General features: G+C 38.4%; 2 protein-coding genes across 4 annotated transcripts in view; one reads left to right on the forward strand and one right to left on the reverse strand.

Moving 5' to 3' along the window:
* slc49a4 (solute carrier family 49 member 4) overlaps nt 1-4,445 on the reverse strand; it is a 45,218-nt gene extending 40,773 nt beyond the window's left edge. The window contains exon 1 of the mRNA XM_018696530.2: nt 4,011-4,445. Within this exon, the coding sequence (XP_018552046.1) occupies nt 4,011-4,305 (295 nt within the window). The 5' untranslated portion in view covers nt 4,306-4,445. The remainder of the gene's footprint in view (nt 1-4,010) is intronic.
* A 65-nt stretch (nt 4,446-4,510) lies between these two features.
* On the forward strand, nt 4,511-20,960 carry hspbap1 (hspb associated protein 1). 3 transcript variants are annotated; one of them, XM_018696527.2, is made up of 8 exons: nt 4,512-4,671; nt 7,691-7,901; nt 8,770-8,954; nt 10,069-10,205; nt 12,420-12,591; nt 17,902-17,985; nt 18,424-18,534; nt 19,711-20,960. In XM_018696527.2, exons 2-8 carry the CDS (start codon nt 7,706-7,708, stop codon nt 20,320-20,322), a joined length of 1,497 nt encoding a protein of 498 aa, XP_018552043.1. In that variant the 5' UTR covers nt 4,512-4,671; nt 7,691-7,705; the 3' UTR covers nt 20,323-20,960. The 3 variants fall into 3 exon arrangements, with proteins under 3 accessions (XP_018552045.1, XP_018552043.1, XP_018552044.1); XM_018696528.2 differs by lacking the exon at nt 4,512-4,671 and adding an exon at nt 4,695-4,949; XM_018696529.2 differs by lacking the exon at nt 18,424-18,534 and having other exon boundaries at nt 4,511-4,671.
* Nucleotides 20,961-21,389: the final 429 nt, after the last annotated feature.

Raw genomic sequence — 21,389 nt, forward strand, 5'->3', positions numbered from 1 at the left:
TTTTGATTCTTAAAAGTGAGAACAAACTCTAATCTAATTGTATTTCTGCAGGATCAGTCATAATCATGCTATGATTACTGGACTTTCTGTGATGAAAGTGGCTACTATTTCAAGTAATGCATTTACACACAGAAAATTCACATGGCATTCACAGGCCCTGGAGGCCAGCTGCTGCAACCTGGACTTACAAGCTTGTAAACCTCAAAGTTACCTGGGTAAATCAGCTCTGTCTGACACATTCTGCAGTATCACTGTATATGAATGCCATACCCTAAGCACATTATGACTACTCCATAACTGGATCTTAAGACTCTAGCCTCTCTGGCAACTACCATGCTGTTGATCATCAGCAGTTTCTCCCCTTGAGTACGAGGAACTCCCAGAGGGAAGTCAAGGATTTTCCCCACTGACAAGTTGGAGTGGAGCCACTGTGTGTGTGTGTGCGTGACAGAGCATGTAACAAACACAGACAACAGTGTAGGCCTGTTGCAGCCTCTGAATGGCTTAAACAATTTGTGAAAGCTGAATTGCACCTAATCCAATATATGACTCAGAGGCAGACTTAACTGCAAGATGAGCATAAAGCTGAGCAATAACTTTACAGGTCTGTGGGGACTCTACAGCTAGATTATTTTACCTCACACATATGTCTTGTCAGTAAAAAGTTTCTAGCACTCACAAAGAGCAGCAGATATGATGTGACAACCTTAGGTAAACAAAACACTCAGAGCTACTAACTGCTGATGAATCAGGATCACAAGGTACATTATGTAATTTCTTGGCAAGATTTTGCTTGTGGTCTTTAATTCATCAGCAGCCTGGTTACAGCAGGGTAGCAAAGGGGCAGAACATTTCTGGCATATTTCCAGAAACTTTCCAAGGGAAGTTAAGCTGGGGGATTTTGGAAATATTCCAAGTTGAAAACTTGTAAAATATTTTATGATTGATGCTGGATAAATGAATACACTGGCTGCATGAATAGATGAACACTCATCAATCAGCTGCTGAATCAAACTCTAAACTACCGTTTTGTATGAACAGAAACCTGGCTGAAGAAACAGCATCACATTTGAGCCATCTTGCTTGGGAAGCAGCACTTATCATGATAGCCAGACTCTTAAATTCAAGTCAAGTAATTTTTTAATTCATATAGCACCAAATCACAACAGAAGTTGTCTCAATGCACTTTCCATATAGAGCAGGTCTGGACCATAGTCTTTATATTATAATTTTCACAAAGAGAGATCCAACAATTCCCACCATGAGCAGCACTAGGCAATGGTGGCAAAGAAAAACTTTGTTTTAAGAGGCAGAAACCTCGAGCAGAAACAAACTGTCAAATTGTCAAATTGTCAATGAAATGGTGTTAGCTAGCTTACATTTAGCATCTCTGATTTACTGGTTAGGTAGCTACACATTTTGATTTATTTTCTGCTAGTTAAACTTCAGTAGCACAGATCAAATATATTGAGCCCAGTAATATGACATGATGAACTGACTTGACTGGATGTAGTCTGTGGGCTCAGATGCAGTAGTGTGGCTTCAATAGTCCTTCTGTAGTGAGCAAGGATTCTCAAAATGATCTGTGCATGTGATGGAGGAATGCACAGAGCAGGGTAGAAATTCAACTGAATTTGCATTAAATCTGGTTGTTTTAACCAAGATTATACTGCAAGATATATCTACATTTAAGTTCCCTGTTACATGCTAACCTGCAATTCTGCAAATTTCCTTTTTATTCCCATTAATTCCCATATATATCCATTAATTCTCATATATTATACTGTTAATTCCCATGGAAAGTTTCCAACTTTGAAAATTCCAGAATGTAGCAACCCTAGGTTACACTGATGTTGTTACTGCGTAGTTACTGTTTTTGTCATCTGATAGTTCAGCCCAGGCAGTAACTACATGGCAGTCAGGTGATGTGGAGGAACTGGTTAGGTGAAGGGTGACTGACTCAGTAGTAGAAGTCAAGATGCCCTCTTGAAAGAGAGAAGTCTTAAGAGGCCTTCAAAAGTTACTTATCAAACATTGATCCAACAATGTTGATTTAAAAAGTAGTATCAATCTTTTTTTTTCTGTCTGTCTTTTTTCTACGAAAAAGCCCATTCATACAAATGTCAACCTTGTACACCTGCATGCACACCAAGATCAGTTTTCTGTCAATTTATTGATTAAATTAGAGAAAACTGTCAACTGTTCTTAGAATTAATGAATCACATACATTATCAGGCAAAAGTACCAAATATTGTCCTCACTGTTCACAGCTTTTGGGTTTAAAGCTTTTGGTTGAACAAAACTAGTAATAAAGTAGTCACCATAATATTTGGGAAATTGTGAGGGGCATTTCTTCACTGTTTATAGACTTAAAATAAAATAACTAATTCTGTCTGTCATTCTGAAAATTATCATTTGCTACAGTCCTATTTTAACCCTTTCACACATAGTGGTCACTACAGTGGACAGCTATTACAAAAGCTGTTTTCTTGTATATGCATGGGTTTTGATGATATAGTTGCACATCAGCCACCACATTGGATGCTTGAGTGTTGTTCCATATGCTGCCAACTACTGGCCAGTCGATGTAAGTCTAACACAAATGTCTCAAAATGGATGGGCAGAAATGCTGCTCAGCTCAGGAATTTCTTGCCAGTCCTTCTATAGAAGGAGACCTCTGCAGGCAAAATCAATCAAGTAACAACTATGGAGTAATAGTATTGTTAAAATTTCCAAGTATTGATTTTATGTTAGGAGGAAATTACAATTAGTCATCTGTCCACTAGATCGGACATCATGCATCACTAGCTAAATAATTTGTTCACTATATTAAACATCATCCATCGCTGGCTATATTTCAACTATATTTCATACTATTGCTGCAATTTTGTTGTTCTTGAAAATACTTCATTTGCAGTATCTGTTTTGGATGTGAATCAACTGCTTAATGTTACTAGAATGTACTAGAATGTAGAACTTGCAGTTTTGTAACAAAAACAAATGTATGTGTAGATTAGGTCCATTATGACATGTTGTATGAAATGAGCAGTTAGTGTCTTTTATATTTTGTAGAGCTCAAGCACAGCGCTTGACAGAAAGGCCTACAGGATAGTGGAGCAAATACCACCTGAGTCAAATGAGGATGATGCTAATGGCTGTGATGATCGATGGCTACCAGAACAAGACGTATTGACAAATGCTAGCAGTAGTAACAGAGGAACTGAGGATGCTGAGGGAACTGAGGATGCTGAGAGGCTAAAGAGTCAGGAGCAAGGTTCAATGTTTTTGCAGTGCGCTGAACAGTATTAAAATATGTTAATGTTATTATTTTATAGTTTTAACATTATATATCATTTTATTGATTGGCAGTCCACCCAAGTGGACATGTAAGAAACATGAGTTTTTAAAAAATGAAGTTCAAAAATATTTTTCATGCATAAAAAAGAATAATAAACACAAATCTTCATAATTCATGCATGATAGGGTCAAACTAGAAAATCGGTGGAGGAAATATCTGATATTGGTATCAGATAACAAATACATGATATGGTGTCTATGATCCTCTGGTTGAACTGTTTGAGTTATTTCAAAAAGGATTGATTGGTTTATCAAATATTAAGACAGACCAAAAATCAGTTTCTGATATCACAGGCATTTAAAAAGTGGCCCTACCTTAACATTATGGAGTCAGTATTGATGATACAAATACATTATGTCACCAGGATGAATATCTTTTTCAGTGGCAAAATACCCCAAATTTCCAATCAGGTCACGCAAGAATATCATAATACTGTGTAACACCCGGCATCACCACTTATCTTGATCCAGAGAAGCCTCGTGTGTAGACTTCACGTCAACTAACTGCATCAAACTTTTCAATGTCTATCACAAATTATGATGTCATGACTTGAGGTTGATATCATCGCAGTAGTGAGGTTGGGGTCAAAACGTTGAAGTCAGCCACCACAATGTTAAGATAGGACAGAGTGTCCTAGATTAGAACAGCTCACCTTTTTTATCCATTAACCACATAAACAGCAGCCAGGGGACGAAGCCCAGTGGGCCCCACAGAACCAGAACTGCGATGTCGGACTTGGTGAAACCGAAGGCGTGAACGGCCGAGTTCTGGATGGGACCCCAAAAGTTCCACACCATCCCCTGCATGAGCGCCAGCAAGGAAAACTGGGTCAGGACCAGCCATCTTCTCCCGTACACTCTGCTGTTTACTGGTTGACTGATTGCCTCCGCATGAGAAGGGACGAGAAGTGGCTCCCTTTCGGCCTCGGTGCTTGAACCGGCACCCATGGTCGCTGTCTTGCCAGTCAGTTGAATTAAAATTCCAGTTTAAACGTCAGCGCAGTAACGGGGACAAGACGTCTCGCGGAGTTTCTGTCAACCACACAAAACAAAAACAGCCGTTAGCTCCTGTTTCTGTCACTTAACTCTATTACGCATGCCCGAACGGAAACAGTTTCTGTCGTGGAAACTGTCGTCATCGGGCTGCCATTTTGGCTCGTCTGGAGCGTTAGCTTAAGCTGGGTTGTTGTATAACCACAGAGCCCAAATGGAGCAGATTCAAAGTGAGGAGCTCCAGATGTAAACAGAAACCCTACACTGTCATGTGAGTTTTGTTTACTTCCGCCTGAACCTCAACTGCACGTGTAGTCAAAGGTGAGTCCCCTGTTTTTCCAAAGTTCCATCCAGAGATCCTTCTGTTTGCGCGAGCCTTGCTAACGTTAGCTTTTCTGTGATATCTTTTCACAATCAGAGGCTAGCAAATAGTACTATCTCATTATTTGCTGAAGGAAGTTACCTAAGCTAGTTTGAGTTGTGTGATACATGTTCCTCACTCAAAACGATGTCAGCAAGTTGGCCTTTCTGTCATGTAATGATAGTCAGCCACATGATCTGAATGCGTAGTGACATCGTAGTGGTGCTGATTCGGTCAGGTGAGAAAAGTATAACTTGAGGTATCTGGCATGTTTCTTTTTAGAGGACGTTGAGCAAACTAAATGGCTCATCAGTAACCTGTGATGTGTGTTATATAACGTTAACTCAGTAGCGGCTGCAACTCACGATTATTTTCATTGATTAATCTTTTTTCGGTTGTTTATCCCATGAAACGTCAGAAATGTCTATGATTACTTCGCAGAGCCTAACGTGACGTCTTTAGACGTCTGTTGTCTTCAAAAGTTTAAATACCACAAACATATACAGTTTACAATGATAGGTTAAAAAAAGCAAAAAAAAAATCTTAGAGTAACCAGAAAATGCATTTCCTGCAGAAAATGCAGTGTTAATGCTGATAGCTGAATGGGTTGCTGAAGCAATGGTGAAAGATGGCTGAAATTGTTGAAATACAGAAAAAAACTTAAAAGTGGAAAACCAACAGTAACTGCTAGTGATGGGCATTTTGATTACTTTTTGAAGGTTCATCAAACCAATTTAAGTCGATTAGTCGAATAGTCGTGACGTCATCGTTAAGACGTGCCCTCCACCCAAACCAAAATAATAATGTTGTCTTGTCAAGTCATGTTTTTGCAGTGTTGTGTACAGATGCACTAACCTTACCTCCCAAACCCCACTCATCAACAACGCACCTCAGACTAGCAGCGATGTTCTCAGCAGTGTGTCTCATCTGTGCTGCAAGTCTGGAGTACAGATCCAGAAATGTTCCCGTCACCGTCCATTTAACAGTAGGTGACAGTGACATAAAACTCTGATGTGAGAGCTGTCCATGCATGGGTTGTTATTGCTACTTTTTTGGCCTCCCTGAAGTTATTTTTTTTTAGAGCTGTAGCTGCCTCATTGTACTTTTTTCTCAATCTGGCTTCACTCCTCTGACAATGCTAATAGGAAATGTCTAAAATCATTTATGTCACCAAAGCAGTTATTTGTTCCTGTCGTTTACTTAGTTAATGAGACATTGGAAAGTTTCCAACTTTGAAAATTCCCAGAATTTTGCAACCCTATTCTTTAGGGATGTGCACGAATAATCGATTACTCGATTAATAGTCGACATCTGTTTTTAAGAATCAACAAATTTTTATTAGACAAATTTTTAATTGGGTGGAGGTGGGGGGAAAGACGCAGAACTAATGTTTATAGTTCTGTTTCTGCCGAGTGCTTCTTCTCTGCTGCATCTTGCTCTGTATGGTGCAAGTAAAAGACTGGAACAGACGTCGGCAATAAAAAGAAGTGAATTACGGCATTGTGCTTGGGGGGGGGTTAATGGTCTTCGCAGGAGTTATTGTTTTAGTAGTTTCACTTTCAAAATGAGTCTAATGAGGTTCTGCGGGCTGATAACCAAGCAGCCGCTAACGTTAGCTCACGTTGTTTCTATATGCTCAGCTTATTTTTGAGTTAGGATCCCTTCAGTGTTCATCGTTTAGGAGGTTTTTACTGGGAGATGAATTATCCATCAAGGCCTTATAGAATAAAGGAGTTTCATATTTATAAAAATCTATGTTTCTCCGCGATGCAGACACAGGATGTTGAGAGAGGAAAAAGTAGCAAAGAAAGTAGCAATAACAACCAATGCATACACAGCTTTCACGTTGGATTATTTTTGTCACTGTCACGGTTACAAGGATGGTGACCAGAACATTTCATGTTCTATGCTTTAGACTCTCAGCACAGATGAGACACACTGCTGAGAACTAGTCTGAGGTCTGTTGTTAATGAGTGGAGCTTGGGATGTAAAGTTAGTGCATCTGTACAGCTCAAAAAACATGACATGACAACATATTATTATTTTGGTTTGAGTGGAGGGCACGGGTTAATATTGGCTTGATGACTTCAAAAAGTATTTAAAATGTATCATTTATTCAGATTTTTGATTTCTTGTGTAGTTTTTGAATAATCACAGTTTAGCTTCCAGCTCCAGTTTTACATTTTAACTTCCAAACATTTGATTCTGCATTTATCTTTTTTTTCTACTAGTCTTCCATGCTTTATGCTGCAGAAACCATTCAGCTATCAAAATGTTTAGGTTTTCTGGATATTTATGCTAGTTACACTACAGTTTTGCTATTCTGCTATTAATACATTCTGCAGTTTTGCTATTTTGCTATTCTGCTATTGATATATTCTGCAGTTTTGCTATTTTGCTATTCATATGTTCTGCCATTTTAAGCATTGCCTCAGCAATCCATTCAACTATCAGTATTCACGCTGCATTTTCTGCAGGAAATGCATTTTCTAGTTTTATATATTTGCCTATTTTTGCCTATTTAAATTTAGCTGGGTGGTTCATAGCACATTTTTCTGTGGTGTGACTAACTCAGAACGCCATCAGTATTACTACTTTACATAGACTTGCAGGTTTATGTTACAGCTAGTATAAACAAGCTCGGAGACAAATGGAAGCTTCACTTACCTTTTGTCACCAACCCAGGTTCCTGGGGGATAACACCTTTAGTGAGAGCACAGTTGTGGGTATTTGTAAGGTTGCTGGTGAAATGACACTGTTCTGAGAGAGGAACAAATAACAGTAAAGAGACACACAAAAACAGCAGAGTTTTTTCAGCACATATAAAGAACTTCAGTCTTGTTCACCTTTATCCTACAGAAGATTAAACAGACTGTATCTTAGCATTTGGCAGTGATGATGATAATGACAACAACTTAAATACCATTTATTTACCAGCTAATCTGTGTGTACATCCTCTGTGTTGCATCCCACTACCAGTGTATACTAGATGCCATGGCTGCCTCCAACTCCATTAAACCCTTCAGCACAGAGGAGACCCAGATGATTCTGAGCCATCTGCAGCAGCCAGCAGTCTTCATGAACATGACCTGTGGCTGGCCCGTTCTCCACTGGACTGCAGAGAACTTGTCTGGCTGCCTTGGTGACAAACTGATCCGATTTAGACTCGGGAGAAAAGGGAAGATGCTCAGTAAGAACAGAAGATAAATCTAGACAGATCTGGGTCAAAATAATTCCTGTGTTATCAATCAACTAGATTGAAAGTGCAGAAATATGTCCCGAAAAGATTCAATTCAGACTACCCACCAAGCACTGCTAGTGGGTTTAAGTTATTTTGAAATTAGAATTAATTAAAAGTATGATTAGATAAATAGATATAATGATAAATTCATTAATAAGCTTCTCTGTTCAATGTGCCAGGCCTCATATAGCAATTCTGTACTTTCACTCAATTTTCAGTGACCACGTAATGGCCTGCGATCTTGAGTAGTTCATCTTCTGACAAGTGATAATTTACAAATTAGACTGTATTTACCATCACCTGATGAGGTTTTGAAGGCTGTTACTGATTAAAATACACATAAGAAAAAAACAAAAAAAGAGCAATGAAGGCGTTTGCCTTAGAGCATCTGGTGTATTGTGGCTTCCATGTGGTTTTAAAACAGCTACAATTATGACTCCTCCTGTGATGAATAACAGAGAGTGTGTCCTCTGATAAAAACTTGCTAATTAGATTTCTAAATCATCTTTTTCAGCTACAACAGCTGACAGGAGGGCATCGCTCACTATAAATGTCATCACTCAACCACAGACACACTTTGTTTACTGAAATAAAAGCAAAAGTAAATCACTGCAACTGTGATTTATTTTTCTCATAAACGTGGGTAAAACAAAATTTCATGCCTCTGTGATGATGCATAGTGCTGCGGTTCTGGTATATGAACTGAATTTCTTTTAGCATAGATCAAGTGAATCGTTTTACTGAAACTTTATGACAATTTTCCAGTGATTACACTCTTTCTTGTGCCTTTTCTTTCTATTTTCTCTCACTCTCATAGCACCTCTGTTTGAAACTCAGTGTTCCTTTGTGGAGGCCAAACTGGCACACTTTCTTAGCTGGACCCGGGGTCATTCTAGGCCAGACGTTGGACCTTTCTCTGAGTTCTCCTATGCAGAGTATTGGGCTTATGCTGACTACAAATACATTGCCAACCTGTTTCAAGATCAGCCCTCCATGTTTAAGGTATCAGGCACTTGTGTACATACGTACATGTTAACCTTTCAAAGTCCACTGTCTCACCTGTAGGATACCACCTTGACAAATTATACATTTCTTGAAACCTCTAAGTCTTTTGATTCTATCTGTGCAAAGCATTTTAGTATCTCCATATCACTGCAACTGCTGTTGACAGAAAACACATTCACATCCTGGTGGAGCTTATCATGTATTTATTTATGATTTATACATGACCCTAAAGTATTTAATCACATACAGTCTAAGCAGCACAATAGAAACAGTATTTTCCCAAAGTTTAATTTAAAAAATATTATTCACATACTATTACCGTCTAATCAAGTTGCAACAGCTTCAGCTTATCAACAAATAAAAAATTTAATGGAAAACGTCAAAAAATGTTTTCTCAAATTGTTCATTTATATCATTACATTATTTTCTTACTTTTTTTCCCCTTTCCCCAATTAAAGTGTTAAGCTTTTTCTGTAACAACTTTATATTGGCTTCTGTTCTTGTCCTCCAGTAGGTAAAGACATAAAAGTGCCATCCTTTCTCGAGCCACTGCCACACATTCATTTCATTTTTATCGCAGTGATAAATTTTTATTGGGCATCCACCTGCAATTATTACCCGCTGACATTCATGCCTTTGAGACATGCAGACATGGGCTTTTTACGGGATAAATGGTGCTGGGAAAATACTGCCTGAAGGCTAGATTGACCAGTCTGTCATCTGTCTGCCTATATGGTAATGACTTCATTATTCAGGATGCTGGGATGATTGCTACACCTTTTTGCTCTGACAGGGCTTGACAGACCTGCTTTTTTTTTTTTTTTTTTTTTTTTTAAAGATTACAAATACTGTAGTTTGGTTTCTTACACAGAGATCTCCATTGGTCACCTATAATAGGCCCTGTCAAATTAGCTGATGAGGTGGGAGTACATCTGTGAGCTTACAGCAGAGTTCTGATAGTTGAGACAATGTGAGTCTTGTCTCCATGTCATGCCATTATTATCATGGACAAAAAGAATGGAGACTTTTAATTTAAAAGTCAGACTGTTGTTTATATTTCCACATTATTTTGGATTGTTTGTAATTTTAATGTGGTGCGGGTGTATTGCAGGATGTGAAATGGTCAGACTTTGGTTTTGAGGGCCGTGGCGGAAGAGAGAGCACCTTATGGATTGGCACAGAGGGAGCCAACACACCATGTCACCTGGACTCTTATGGCTATAACCTGGTACTGCAGGTACAGGGACGGTAAGAGAGACAAAAGCGTGTTTGCCACATTTTATGCACTAAAGTAGCCAGATTATAAATCAGTAATCTAATTTCTGAAACATCACATAAACAGTAAAGGTTTCTTGTTTGTATTTTCTTTCTGTATTTAAAAGAAACACAGATAGACTTCTGCTGGAGAAACCTGATTATGTGGCCATGGCCTTTCTCACACTTTCTTCTTTAAAGCAAAAAAAAAAAAAAAAAAAAAAAGCCTAATTGGAATATACTTATCATATTACATTTCACTGTACTTCAGCAGCACATCTCAATGTCATTATCCCCAAGCCTTTACATCTTCAAGCTACTATTGGGATTATTGTTTTGATAACCCTGAAATTATTTATAGTATATGAGTCATTTCTGTTTTTATATCATTTTTGTTATTTTTATTATTTTTACTTCATTAATCAATTTTATTAATTTCAATCAGACTTAAAACTTTTTCATTTTAACTGATAAAATGTCATATTTTTGTGTTAGCCATAAGACACACAGCTGAACAGCAGAATATTTTAAAACTTACAGGCAATGCATGTGTTTATAATATATTAATATATGTTGATTAATATATGTTCGAGTGCAGTCAGTAATGGACAAATCTAAGATGCAACTTTGAATATATCATTGCAATGTTATTGACAGAACTTTACATAAAGCATCAGTCATTTCCCTGCCTCATAGATTTGTCAGTATTGTTTCAAGTCATAACAAAGGCTTAAATTAAAGGCAGGACAAATCAATACTTAGGCATAACTAGCAGTGTAAGAGCCTTAAAACTTGTAATGGGGTAAAATGGTAAGTGCGGAAAGAAATAGTTTGGTGCTCTGCACTGGAGAGACAGTGCAACACTGTCCAATATGTGATGCAACAGACATGCACCATCTGAATGTAGTCAAAATACTGCAATGCATGTAAACCTGTTCTCTGATTTTATTTTATTTTATTTTTTTGGGGATTTTTTTCTCTTTTTTTTTGTGCCGTGACCTGGTTTCTCACAGTAATCTGTTCTGTCTGTGACTGAATTTTGTTTTGTTTTGTATCTAAAAACACAAAATTATTAGTTACTGTACTGTTCAATTTAAGCAACAGAAAAAAGTATAAATAAAAAATACACCTGCTAAGCGGTGTAAAATAAAAAGTGACATTGTCCTGCCATATCTGTGATAATGGGTCTCTCCACTTAATAGAGAGGAGCTGTAACTTAGCAGAGAGAGGGTTCAGGATTCCGTACGACCACAGCTGTATTTCACCTCACTGGTGGTGGTGGTTTTCTGCCTGTTAACCACCTAGCTCTTCCACAACACAAAAGGTGCAGGGTACTGTAACTGCTGACACAGAGTATGATCTGTCCTCTGCCCTCTGAAAGAGAGTTAATTTGTGACAGTGCTCACCAGAGCAAGAAGGAAATGGAAACTGAGAGTGAGGTGCTATATGGGGCTCTGTGAGTCAAGAACCAAAAGAGGAAAGGTCTTTTTTCTGTCTTATCTCACTCTTTGTAATTGGGTCTCAGCTTCTTTTATTTGGTATTGATCTCAAATGAAATAAAATGCAGCTCAAGCTGTTCTTTGACAGTGCTGATCCATGAAAATACAACAATGCTGACTGATTCCATGACATCTGAGACAATGGTGGACATCAAGTGTTTTTAGACAACACCCAAACTATGCAGGGGATGTAATATGTGTTTCAGGTTAAAGAAAACAGAATTATTTTCAACTGATTAATCTGCATTTGGCCCTGGTAGCTTTTATCATCTCACAGAAAAACAAAGGATTTAGAACACCTCTGATAAAAATTAACTCAATTAACTATGAGAATGAGAATATTATAAACCAGTGTAACATCTCTTTAATTTGTTTAAGTACTTAATTATAAGAACATTTTTCTTCCTCATTTCATGATTCCTAAATTACGTGTTGTATTTTGGGTGTTCATCACGGGGGTAATCTTCTCATAATTTCTTTATTATGAGTATTTGCTATGCTCTGTCAGAGTGCAATAAAAGTTTTGTTTACAGTATTGGAAAGCTGCATTTTTGGCTTTCAACAAGCCATTCAGCCTGAATTTATGGCTTACTAGGTAATTCACCGACACCCCTTTATCTGAGCAAACAATTGAATTAATTTCTAACAACAGTCTTTGTTTACTCTTTAGTCTGAAGTCATATCAAACAGTGTTGTTTTCCCTTTGTAGGAAACGCTGGCACCTCTTTCCTCCAGAGGACACTTCTAAACTCTACCCAACCAGGATTCCATATGAGGAATCCAGTGTCTTCAGCAGGGTGGATGTGCTCCATCCAGACCTGCGGAGTTTCCCTGACTTTCAGAGAGCCAGAGCCCATATTGTCACACTGCAGCCAGGACAGGTCAGAATTGTTCACATAGAATTATAGTAGCATAACTGATATCACATTACTCTGATAATTCAGACTGAACTGTCATGGGTGTGATCTGGTTTACATGCTGATTTTCTTGAAAAACATGACCAAGGAAATATAAAATCAGCTTGGCACAGGTTGTTAAATTTAATTTCATGATCCAATATTCATGATCATATGCTATTCTAACAAAATTCTGGTATTTCTTGTCTTAGTGAGGATGTTGCTGATACACTGATACTTATATTCTCATCTATCTATTTTGTTCTTGAGTTTAGTTGTAAGTAGTCCAAGCCAAAAATTTTTAGGTGCTCCTGAACTGAACCATTTTTCAGGATTAAATAGGTTTAAACTCAAATCTATAAGAAGACCAGAGCTGAAATCAGTTAGTTGTATAATTGATTAGCTAATTGACAAGACAATAAGCAGCAACTATTTTTAAAATTGGCAAATGTTTCATTTACGAATTTACTGCTTTTCTTTGTCTTTGTGATAGTAATCTTAAAACTTTAATATTTCAGTATTTCTGAGTGTCATAGAACAGTTTGTTCCCAGTCAGACTATGTAAAGCATTTTAGAGCTGTGAGCTGAATTATAGTACTGCTACCAGGAATTGACCAAGAATGATTTACTGAAGTTTGATGTTATGTAATACTGTAACCCTACATTTATTCAATTCAATTCGATTCAGTTTTATTTATATTGCACCAAATCACAACAAAAGTCATCTCAAGGCACTTTTCATATAGAGCAGGTCTAGACCATACTCTCAAAATAGGTATTTGCAGAGAGAGACCCAACAGTTCCCACCATGAGCAAACACTAGGCGACAGTGGCAAGGAAAAACTTCCTTTTAAGAGGCAGAAACCTCGAGCAGAACCAGGCTCAGGGTGGGCAGCCATCTGCCTCAACCGGTTGGGTTGAGAGAGAGAGGGGAAAGGGGGGATAGAGAAAAGCAAGAGAAGAACATAGCATAACACGGGTTAAAGTAATAATTGGTAACATAGCAATAAAACTAATAGCAGTACAAGTAATTTCTAATTTTAGTAGCAGGTGTTGAGTGGAGTTGCAGGAGCAGCAGGAGACTTATCATCGCAGATCAAACTCAGACCTATTGCTCCAGAGGCAGAAGTACCTGCAGAAAGAGACAGAAGAGGAGAGAGAGAGACGGAAGAGCACACGACTACTGGAAAGGGGAGATATTGAGTTAGTAACATGTAACATGGGATATGAATCCATATTGAGTGGAGAGAGAGGGAGAGAGAAGTTCAGTGCATCATGGGAGATTTCCCAGCAGTCTAGGCCTATAGCAGCATAACTAAGGAATGGATCAAGCCAACCCTAACTATAAGCTTTATCAAAAAGAAAAGTTTTAAGCCTACTCTTAAAGGTACATAGGGTGTCTGCCTCTCGGACCGAAGTTGGGAGAAGGCTCCACAGTAGAGGAGCCTCATAGCTGAATGCTCTGCCTCCCATTCTACTCTTGAAACCTCTGGGAACCACCAATAAACCAGCATTCTGGGAGCACAGTGTCCTAGTGGGATTGTAGGGGACTATGAAATCTTTAAGGTAAGATGGTGCCTGACCATTAAGGGCTTTGTAGGTGAGGAGGAGGATTTTGAATTCTGTTCTGGTTTTGACTGGAAGCCAGTGTAGAGAGGCTAACACAGGAGAAATATGGTCTCTTTTCCTGTCAATAATCATGCTGCAGCATTTTAGATCAGCTGCAGAGTCTTTAGAGATTTGTTGGGGCAGCCTGATAATAATGAATTACAGTAGTCCAGCCTGGAAGTAACAAATGCATGGACTAGTTTTTCTGCATCTTTTTGAGACAGAAAATGTCTAATTTTGGCGATATTACGCAGGTGAAAGAAGGCAGTCCTAGAAGTTTTTTTAATGTGTGAGTTTAAGGACATATCCTGATCAAAGATCACTCCCAGATTCTTTACAGTAGAGCTGGGAGTTAGGGCAATGTCGTCTAATGGAACTACATCATTAGAAAATGTATTTCTGAATGATTACAATGACTTCAGTTTTATCTGAGTTCAACAGTAAAAAATTGCTTGTCATACCAGTCTTAATGTCCCTAAGGCATGCCTGGAGTTTGGCTAGCTGACTGGTTTCTTTAGGCTTCATTGTGTATCATCTGCATAATAATCGAAATTTACGGAGTGATTCCTCATAATGTTGCCCAAGGGAAGTATATACAAAGTGAAGAGGATTGGTCCAAGCATTGACCCTTGTGGAACTCCATATCTAACTTTTGTGTATATGGAGGAGTAGTTCTTAATATGTACAAACTGAAGCCTATCAGATAGATAGGACTTAAACCAGTTTAGTGTAGTTCCTTTAATCCCAATAAAATGCTCCAGTCTCTGTAAAAGGATGTGATGGTCAGTCGTATCAAAAGCAGCACTGAGATCTAACAGGTACAGAAATAAGTCCGTTGTCTGATGCAGTTAGGAGATCGTTTGTAATTTTTACTTTTACTGAAGTGCTGTCTCGGTGCTATGATACAACCTAAATCCTGACTGAAAAACCTTGAATTAACTATTACATTGTAGAAAGTCACTCAACTGTTTTACAACTTCTTTCTCCAGGATCTTAGAAAGAAACGGGAGGTTAGATATAGGTCTGTAGTTGGCTAATATGTCTGGATCTAGAGTGGGCTTTTTTAGAAGAGGTTTGATTCCAGCTACTTTATATGACTGCGGCACATAACCTGTCACCAAGGACAGATTTAACTTATCTAATACAGAGTTGCAAATTAAGGGCAGAGCTTCCTTAAGCAGCCTAGTTGGGATGAAGTCTAAGAGACACATTGAAGGTTTAGATGCTGAAATAATTTATGTGAGCTGGGGGAGGTCGACTGTAGCAAAAGAGTCAAGGTTAGGTTTTGCAGCTGAGTCTATGGATCCTGTGTTTTGACTTAAATCAGTGCTGGTTTAGGGCAGGATGTGATTAATTTTATCTCTAATAGTAGAAATTTTATCATTAAAGAAGTTCATAAAATCATCACTGCTGAGGGATAAAGGGATGTGTGGATCTATAGAGCCGTGACTCTCTGTCAGCCTGGCTACAGTGCTGAATACAAACCTGGGCTTGTTCTTATTATCCTCTATTAGTGACGAATAATAGGCGCCTCTTGCATTACAGAGGGCCTTCTTATATCTTTTAAGACCATCTTGCCAGGCTAAGTGGGATTCTTCCAGTTTGGTGGAACGCCATATTCTTTCAAGCCTACATGCTGTTTGTGTCAGTGAACAGGCTTATGAGTTGAACCATGGAGCTTGACTCTTTCTCTTTATTGTTCTAATTTTTGGGGGCGCGATGGGATCTAAAGTAGTGCACAGTGAGTCTGCAACACTGTCTACAAGATGATCAAGCTTGGAGGGAGTAGCTTCTGCTAAATCAAGATAGGGCATTGGACCTAGGTTAGCTGGAATCATTTCCTTAAATTTAGCCACTGTACTATCAGAGCTGTTTCTATTTAGGACATTTTTACCTGTTTGTACATAATCCAGCGATATGAATTCAAAAGTGATTAGAAAGTGGTCAGATAGAACGGGATTGTGTGGGAAGACTGTTACATGTTCAATGTCAATACCATAGGCTAACACAACATCGAGAGTGTGACTGAGACAGTGAGTGGGTTTATTTACACACTGAGAGAAGCCAGTACAGTCAAGTTATAAGGAAAATGCAGTGCTAAGGCTGTCATTATTGACATCTACATAAATATTGAAGTCACCTACTATAATGACGTTATCTGTTTTAAGTACCAAACTCGACAGGATTCATTCAGGCTAACATACTCATCCTGACACAGCCAGGTTAATGTCAGACAGAATAGCTCAAGATGGTAATCTGATATCAAATCATTAACTAGTATGGCTTTAGATGAGAGAGATCTGATATAATGTGATGAACTGTTTGTAACACTGAAGCAATAGCCATAAAATATAGCTTTATTGCTCCTTAAGCTCTGAACATGTAAAAGTAGACTCAACGATAAGATTTATTTGTCATGGTGTCCTCCATAAAAGTGTGAAGCAAGGCAATGGTTGTGACTTGTGTTCCAAGTAAATTCTAGCCTGTTCAGTTATAGTGTTTCACCTTCAGCAGACTGAAGTTTTTTTCTATTAAAGGAAGTGGAAGGTTAAACTGCATTAAAGTTATTAATGTTTTGTCCAGGAGAGAAGTTACAGGGATCATGGGTAGACCAGTAGATCAACTGACAAATCCATCAAGTTCCCATCATCTATTCTGCTTTAGAAGCAAATGAGCTCAGAGTTATGATTGAAGTGTTGTGCAATCAGAAGCTTTGAATTCAGAATTACTGCAAAAGTGCTCTTGGGTGTTTTTGTTCTACTTTGCCTTGTTTCAGATTCCAGCTGCATTGTTTTTCACATGTCAAAATGGTGACAAAGCAATTAGCCATCTGTCTCTTTTCACTATCTGCTTGTGCTGGAGACCCTGTAGCATATCAAATACCCTCCTATCAGCAACACCAAACTCAGCTGTCAAGTAACTCTGGCAGCTGATTGTGGAGCGATGTGTAGGTCACTGTTTATACTAAAACAGGCTAGGTTTACTGATTTTGATTAATGGGAAGATTATAAACCTTATTCTGAGTAAAATGCCTTAACTCTATTTATTACCACCTTTACTCTTTTTTGCTGCAATGGTAATACGGTAGTTTTGGCATAAATAAGCCAGTCTAAGTGAATCCCATGGTTGAAAGTACTTTTGAGTATGGATGTTCTTTCTTAATCTTATCTTACTTATCTTACTTAACAAAGTTGACTCAGGTGTTATCACATGACCTTCATTTGGTCCTTTGGTCAAAAAATACAAGTGGTAATGTATGGGAGACAAAGAGGGCTTCTGTACTTAGATTTTTCTACTTACTTTTAGATTTATTTTTTTTTTCCTTCACCATTCACCTGGAAATACTTAAAATGTTGACATAAAATTGATAGTTGGTATCTACAGCAATCTCCTTCTTCTGCAAATCAAATCAAAGGATAGATCATCCCTCTTGTCTTGTCAGACCACAAGCCATGAATGAATCAAGACTGCTGAGGAGGCAGGGAATCAATAATTGTAAGAGTCACTTTATGAAAGGGCGAGCCACTGACAGACTGGGGGGAAAAAGGTGTATGCAGCCATCTAGTGGATGATCAGAATGGGTGCGTACTCTCTCTCGTACTCTATATTACAAAGGCCTGGAGACAAAAAGGATGGAAGTGGGTAATGTCTCTAAACTGTTTATGGTGTTTTATCTTCGCTCCTCAGGTGCTTTATGTTCCCAGACACTGGTGGCACTATGTGGAGTCAGTGGATCCCATCACTGTCAGCGTGAACTCCTGGATCGAGTTGGTAAACAACCCAATTTTGTCTCTCCCTAATCCTGAACCATTCAGCTCATAACTCAAATAATGAAAAAGATATTCCATGACTTTCCTGTCATAAATACATTTGAGGCATGTTAGCTCTCCTCCTCTTTGCCATGAAGAGCCCCTGATGAAGTCCCCTCTCAGCTTTGAGTAATGAACAGGTCTGGCAGTAAAAGATGTGCTGTCATTATGATGAGTGTATGAGAACAACAAGGAATGTGTGCTGCATTAAGAAAAGCTCCCTGCTGCCAGACAAATGTTTATTCAAACAGCAGCACCCGCTCCAGCTTTACCTGCAAGGTCACAGACATAACAAACTGTGCCTGCAGCAAACCCTGAGACTGTGTCTCTACCACTCAGTGTAATTATCTTGATATGCAGTACTCATACTTGTTTTTCTTGACTCTCTGTTCCTGCACAGGCAGTGGATGATGTGGCAAGAGTTAGTGAAGCTGTAACCAAGGCTGTTGTCTGCGCTATTAAAAGTGCTCCGAGTGATGACAACACTGACAACTGGCTCAATCCCACTGAGGTAGAAAATGAATACTGTGTTATTAATTACTCCTACTAGCTACCACAGAAAAGAGTGAAATAGTCCAAAACATAATTGTTAGTTTTTGTAAAAGATTTACAGGTTCTTGTTTCTGTTTAACTTTGAAAAACACCAAGGCTGTCTTTGTGACTTTGTTTAATTTTCAACTCCCTTCTCACTATACTCACTATAAAGAAGTCTCTACAGAGGTCTGTATAGTGTGTCAGATGACAAAATCAGATGTCAAATTTGGTCATCACTCATGTCATATTGAAAAGGCATGAGTATTTAATGCTATTTTATTTATTTTACATGTGATGTTTGCATGCCATTGCCATATTTTGATATACCTTATTATTATCATTAACTTGCTCATATTGATTTCACCCTTATCTAGGTTATTAATAACTCAGTAATGGGCCAGGGACACCATATAGATAATAACAAATTATTTTATGCACATCATGTATTGGTATATTGGTGTAAAATACAGTATAACTGACAATGAGACTCTGTTCTGCCAATGACAGATTACTGACCACTGTAGCTCCCACACCTTCCTCTTTTTCTGTGTATCAGATGACAGAGCTAGGCAGCTTCCACCACTCAGAGGGTATATTTATCCCACCTACAGGAGGTCATTTACTGTGTGGTCACAGTATGAGCTGCTCTATAGAACTGCAGATGTTAGGGAGAGACTAAAGCTCCAGGGATGCTTCCTGTATCTTCAAAGACAGGAGAGTGGGATTGAACTTTAAACCCTCTTACTTTCTCAGTGTTTTACTACAAGCTGTTTTTTGCCAAGCTAGATAGCTGGCATGCTGTGCTATACAGGAGTGGACAGACCAGCTTTAAATCAAGCAGTATAAATCTAAGTATTATCTGAAGTTATAGTGAAGTGAAGTTTTGATACTTAATACTAATAAAGACTTAATAGAGAAAGACTTAAAATTAATTAATAGAGGTATTAATCAAAGCTAAAAGTACAAAATTATACTAACCAGCTGCTGTTGTAAGACATAATTTTTCTGGAGATATACCAATTACTAAATGAGCTGATACTTGGATGCAATAGTAGCCTAAGTAGCCTAGTAGCCCAGAGAAGAATAGGTTACTTAGCTGGCAACTCATGCTTAGGGAACTCACTGACACAGTTTATCTGTTATGTTTCTGCAGGAAGCAGTAGCATCTCATAATGAGAACATGCAATATGTGAACCTGGCAATTAGGGCTTACGCTGAAAGACAGAAGGATCTCTGCTACAGCAAACTGACCCAGGACCCAAAAGACACCTGTCCAGCTAAACAGGACTCCAGCAGACAAATTAGGAAAAACTGTGATTTGATTAGGGATTCTGTACCCTTCAGCATTCCCTTTGGGCCAAATCTCATCTCTGTGCATTGTCAGCAAGAGGACTCACCAGAAATGAAGGAAATGACCCCAAAAGATCTGGAGGTCAAATCTTCCAGATACTGTGCAGGCAAATCTCAAGAGGACTGCTCTGTCAGCTCAAATGCAGTGCAGAAAACTGAGCCTCTATCTGCTGTCAGACTCTGCCAGGGAAAACGTGAATGTAGCCCTGGTTTAACTCCGTGTAGAGCATGTGATTCTGCAGATGGGACATCAGAGAACAATTCAGAGCATTATGAGGAATCAAGACATGCAACAGTAACCACTAACGACCTGTTAGATTGCCTACTACATCCTGATATCATCATCCGTGTCACTGAGCTTTTACTTGAAAGGCACACAGGGAGTCACAGGACCACTGCACCATCCTATCCTTAAAATTCATCTGCCATAATATATAAGTCTCACTGGAGTTTACAGTGATGCAGAGCTGTGAAAAAACCCTAAAGATCTTTCGCTGCAGAAATCCATCCTCCAAGCTAACAGTAATGCTTTGGTGTCATTAAGAAGTGAGAGGAGAAAGATGAAGATTGACGCAGAGTTTCATCCTACATTTCTTTTTCTTCTCATCCGCCAAGGTCCTCTGGAGATTAACCCCAGATGCGACAAGTCATAACCAAAACTAATTGTAATGCAATGAACGATGCCATTGAGTGGCTCTAACATTTCCTTGTTTTGTTGTCCAGCACATACTAATCCTGTTTGGTTCCTCCAGGGAAAGAAGAATGGCCACTTAAATCAATTTAATATGCTAATAAGCCAAATAATTCAAGATGATATTCCTGGGATGTGAACATTTGTTTTCTGCATAATGTTTCTCTGTCATTTAGTAATGAGAGTTGTCACTGAACGGCACAGAGGGCCGTAATGGTTTGATGATTGATTAAAGCTGCATACGGAGCCATGAATGAAATGGGGATGTTTGAATACAGTCTCCCACCACAGGTCACACATCCCAGAAGAGACAAATAGAGGGTTTGTACTTACAAATAAAATAAATACAATCTTTACACCAACATTACATTTGCTAAATGTAATTTCCTGTTCTTTGTCTCTCATCAACGTGAATTGACAGACCAGACCATGGGTAATCACAAATTTGAACATAATATATTCTGGTGTAATACTGTTCTAGTTATAAAAATGTTTTTAAATGGTGAGGATGCAAAATATAATCTTAATTAAAGATTTCTAACAGCACCATAACACGTTTCAGCATCACAGCAGTCTATTTACAGAGCATAGAGGGAGCAGCATAACTCATGTTTCCCTGAATAAAAGGTTTCTATCAAGTACTTTTACGGGATTATTATAGTTGGTTTTGCATGTTTTAGCACAAACAACTGATTACATACTATTTATTTCAGTAGGCCATTTTCATAGCAGACATTTTGACCACTCATAACAGGAAAAGCACAGCTGTGAGTTCTGTTCAAGTCTTCCAG

Source organism: Lates calcarifer, linkage group LG1 (assembly GCF_001640805.2).
Source record: "Lates calcarifer isolate ASB-BC8 linkage group LG1, TLL_Latcal_v3, whole genome shotgun sequence".
In the NCBI taxonomy this organism is placed as follows: Eukaryota; Metazoa; Chordata; class Actinopteri; family Centropomidae; genus Lates; species Lates calcarifer.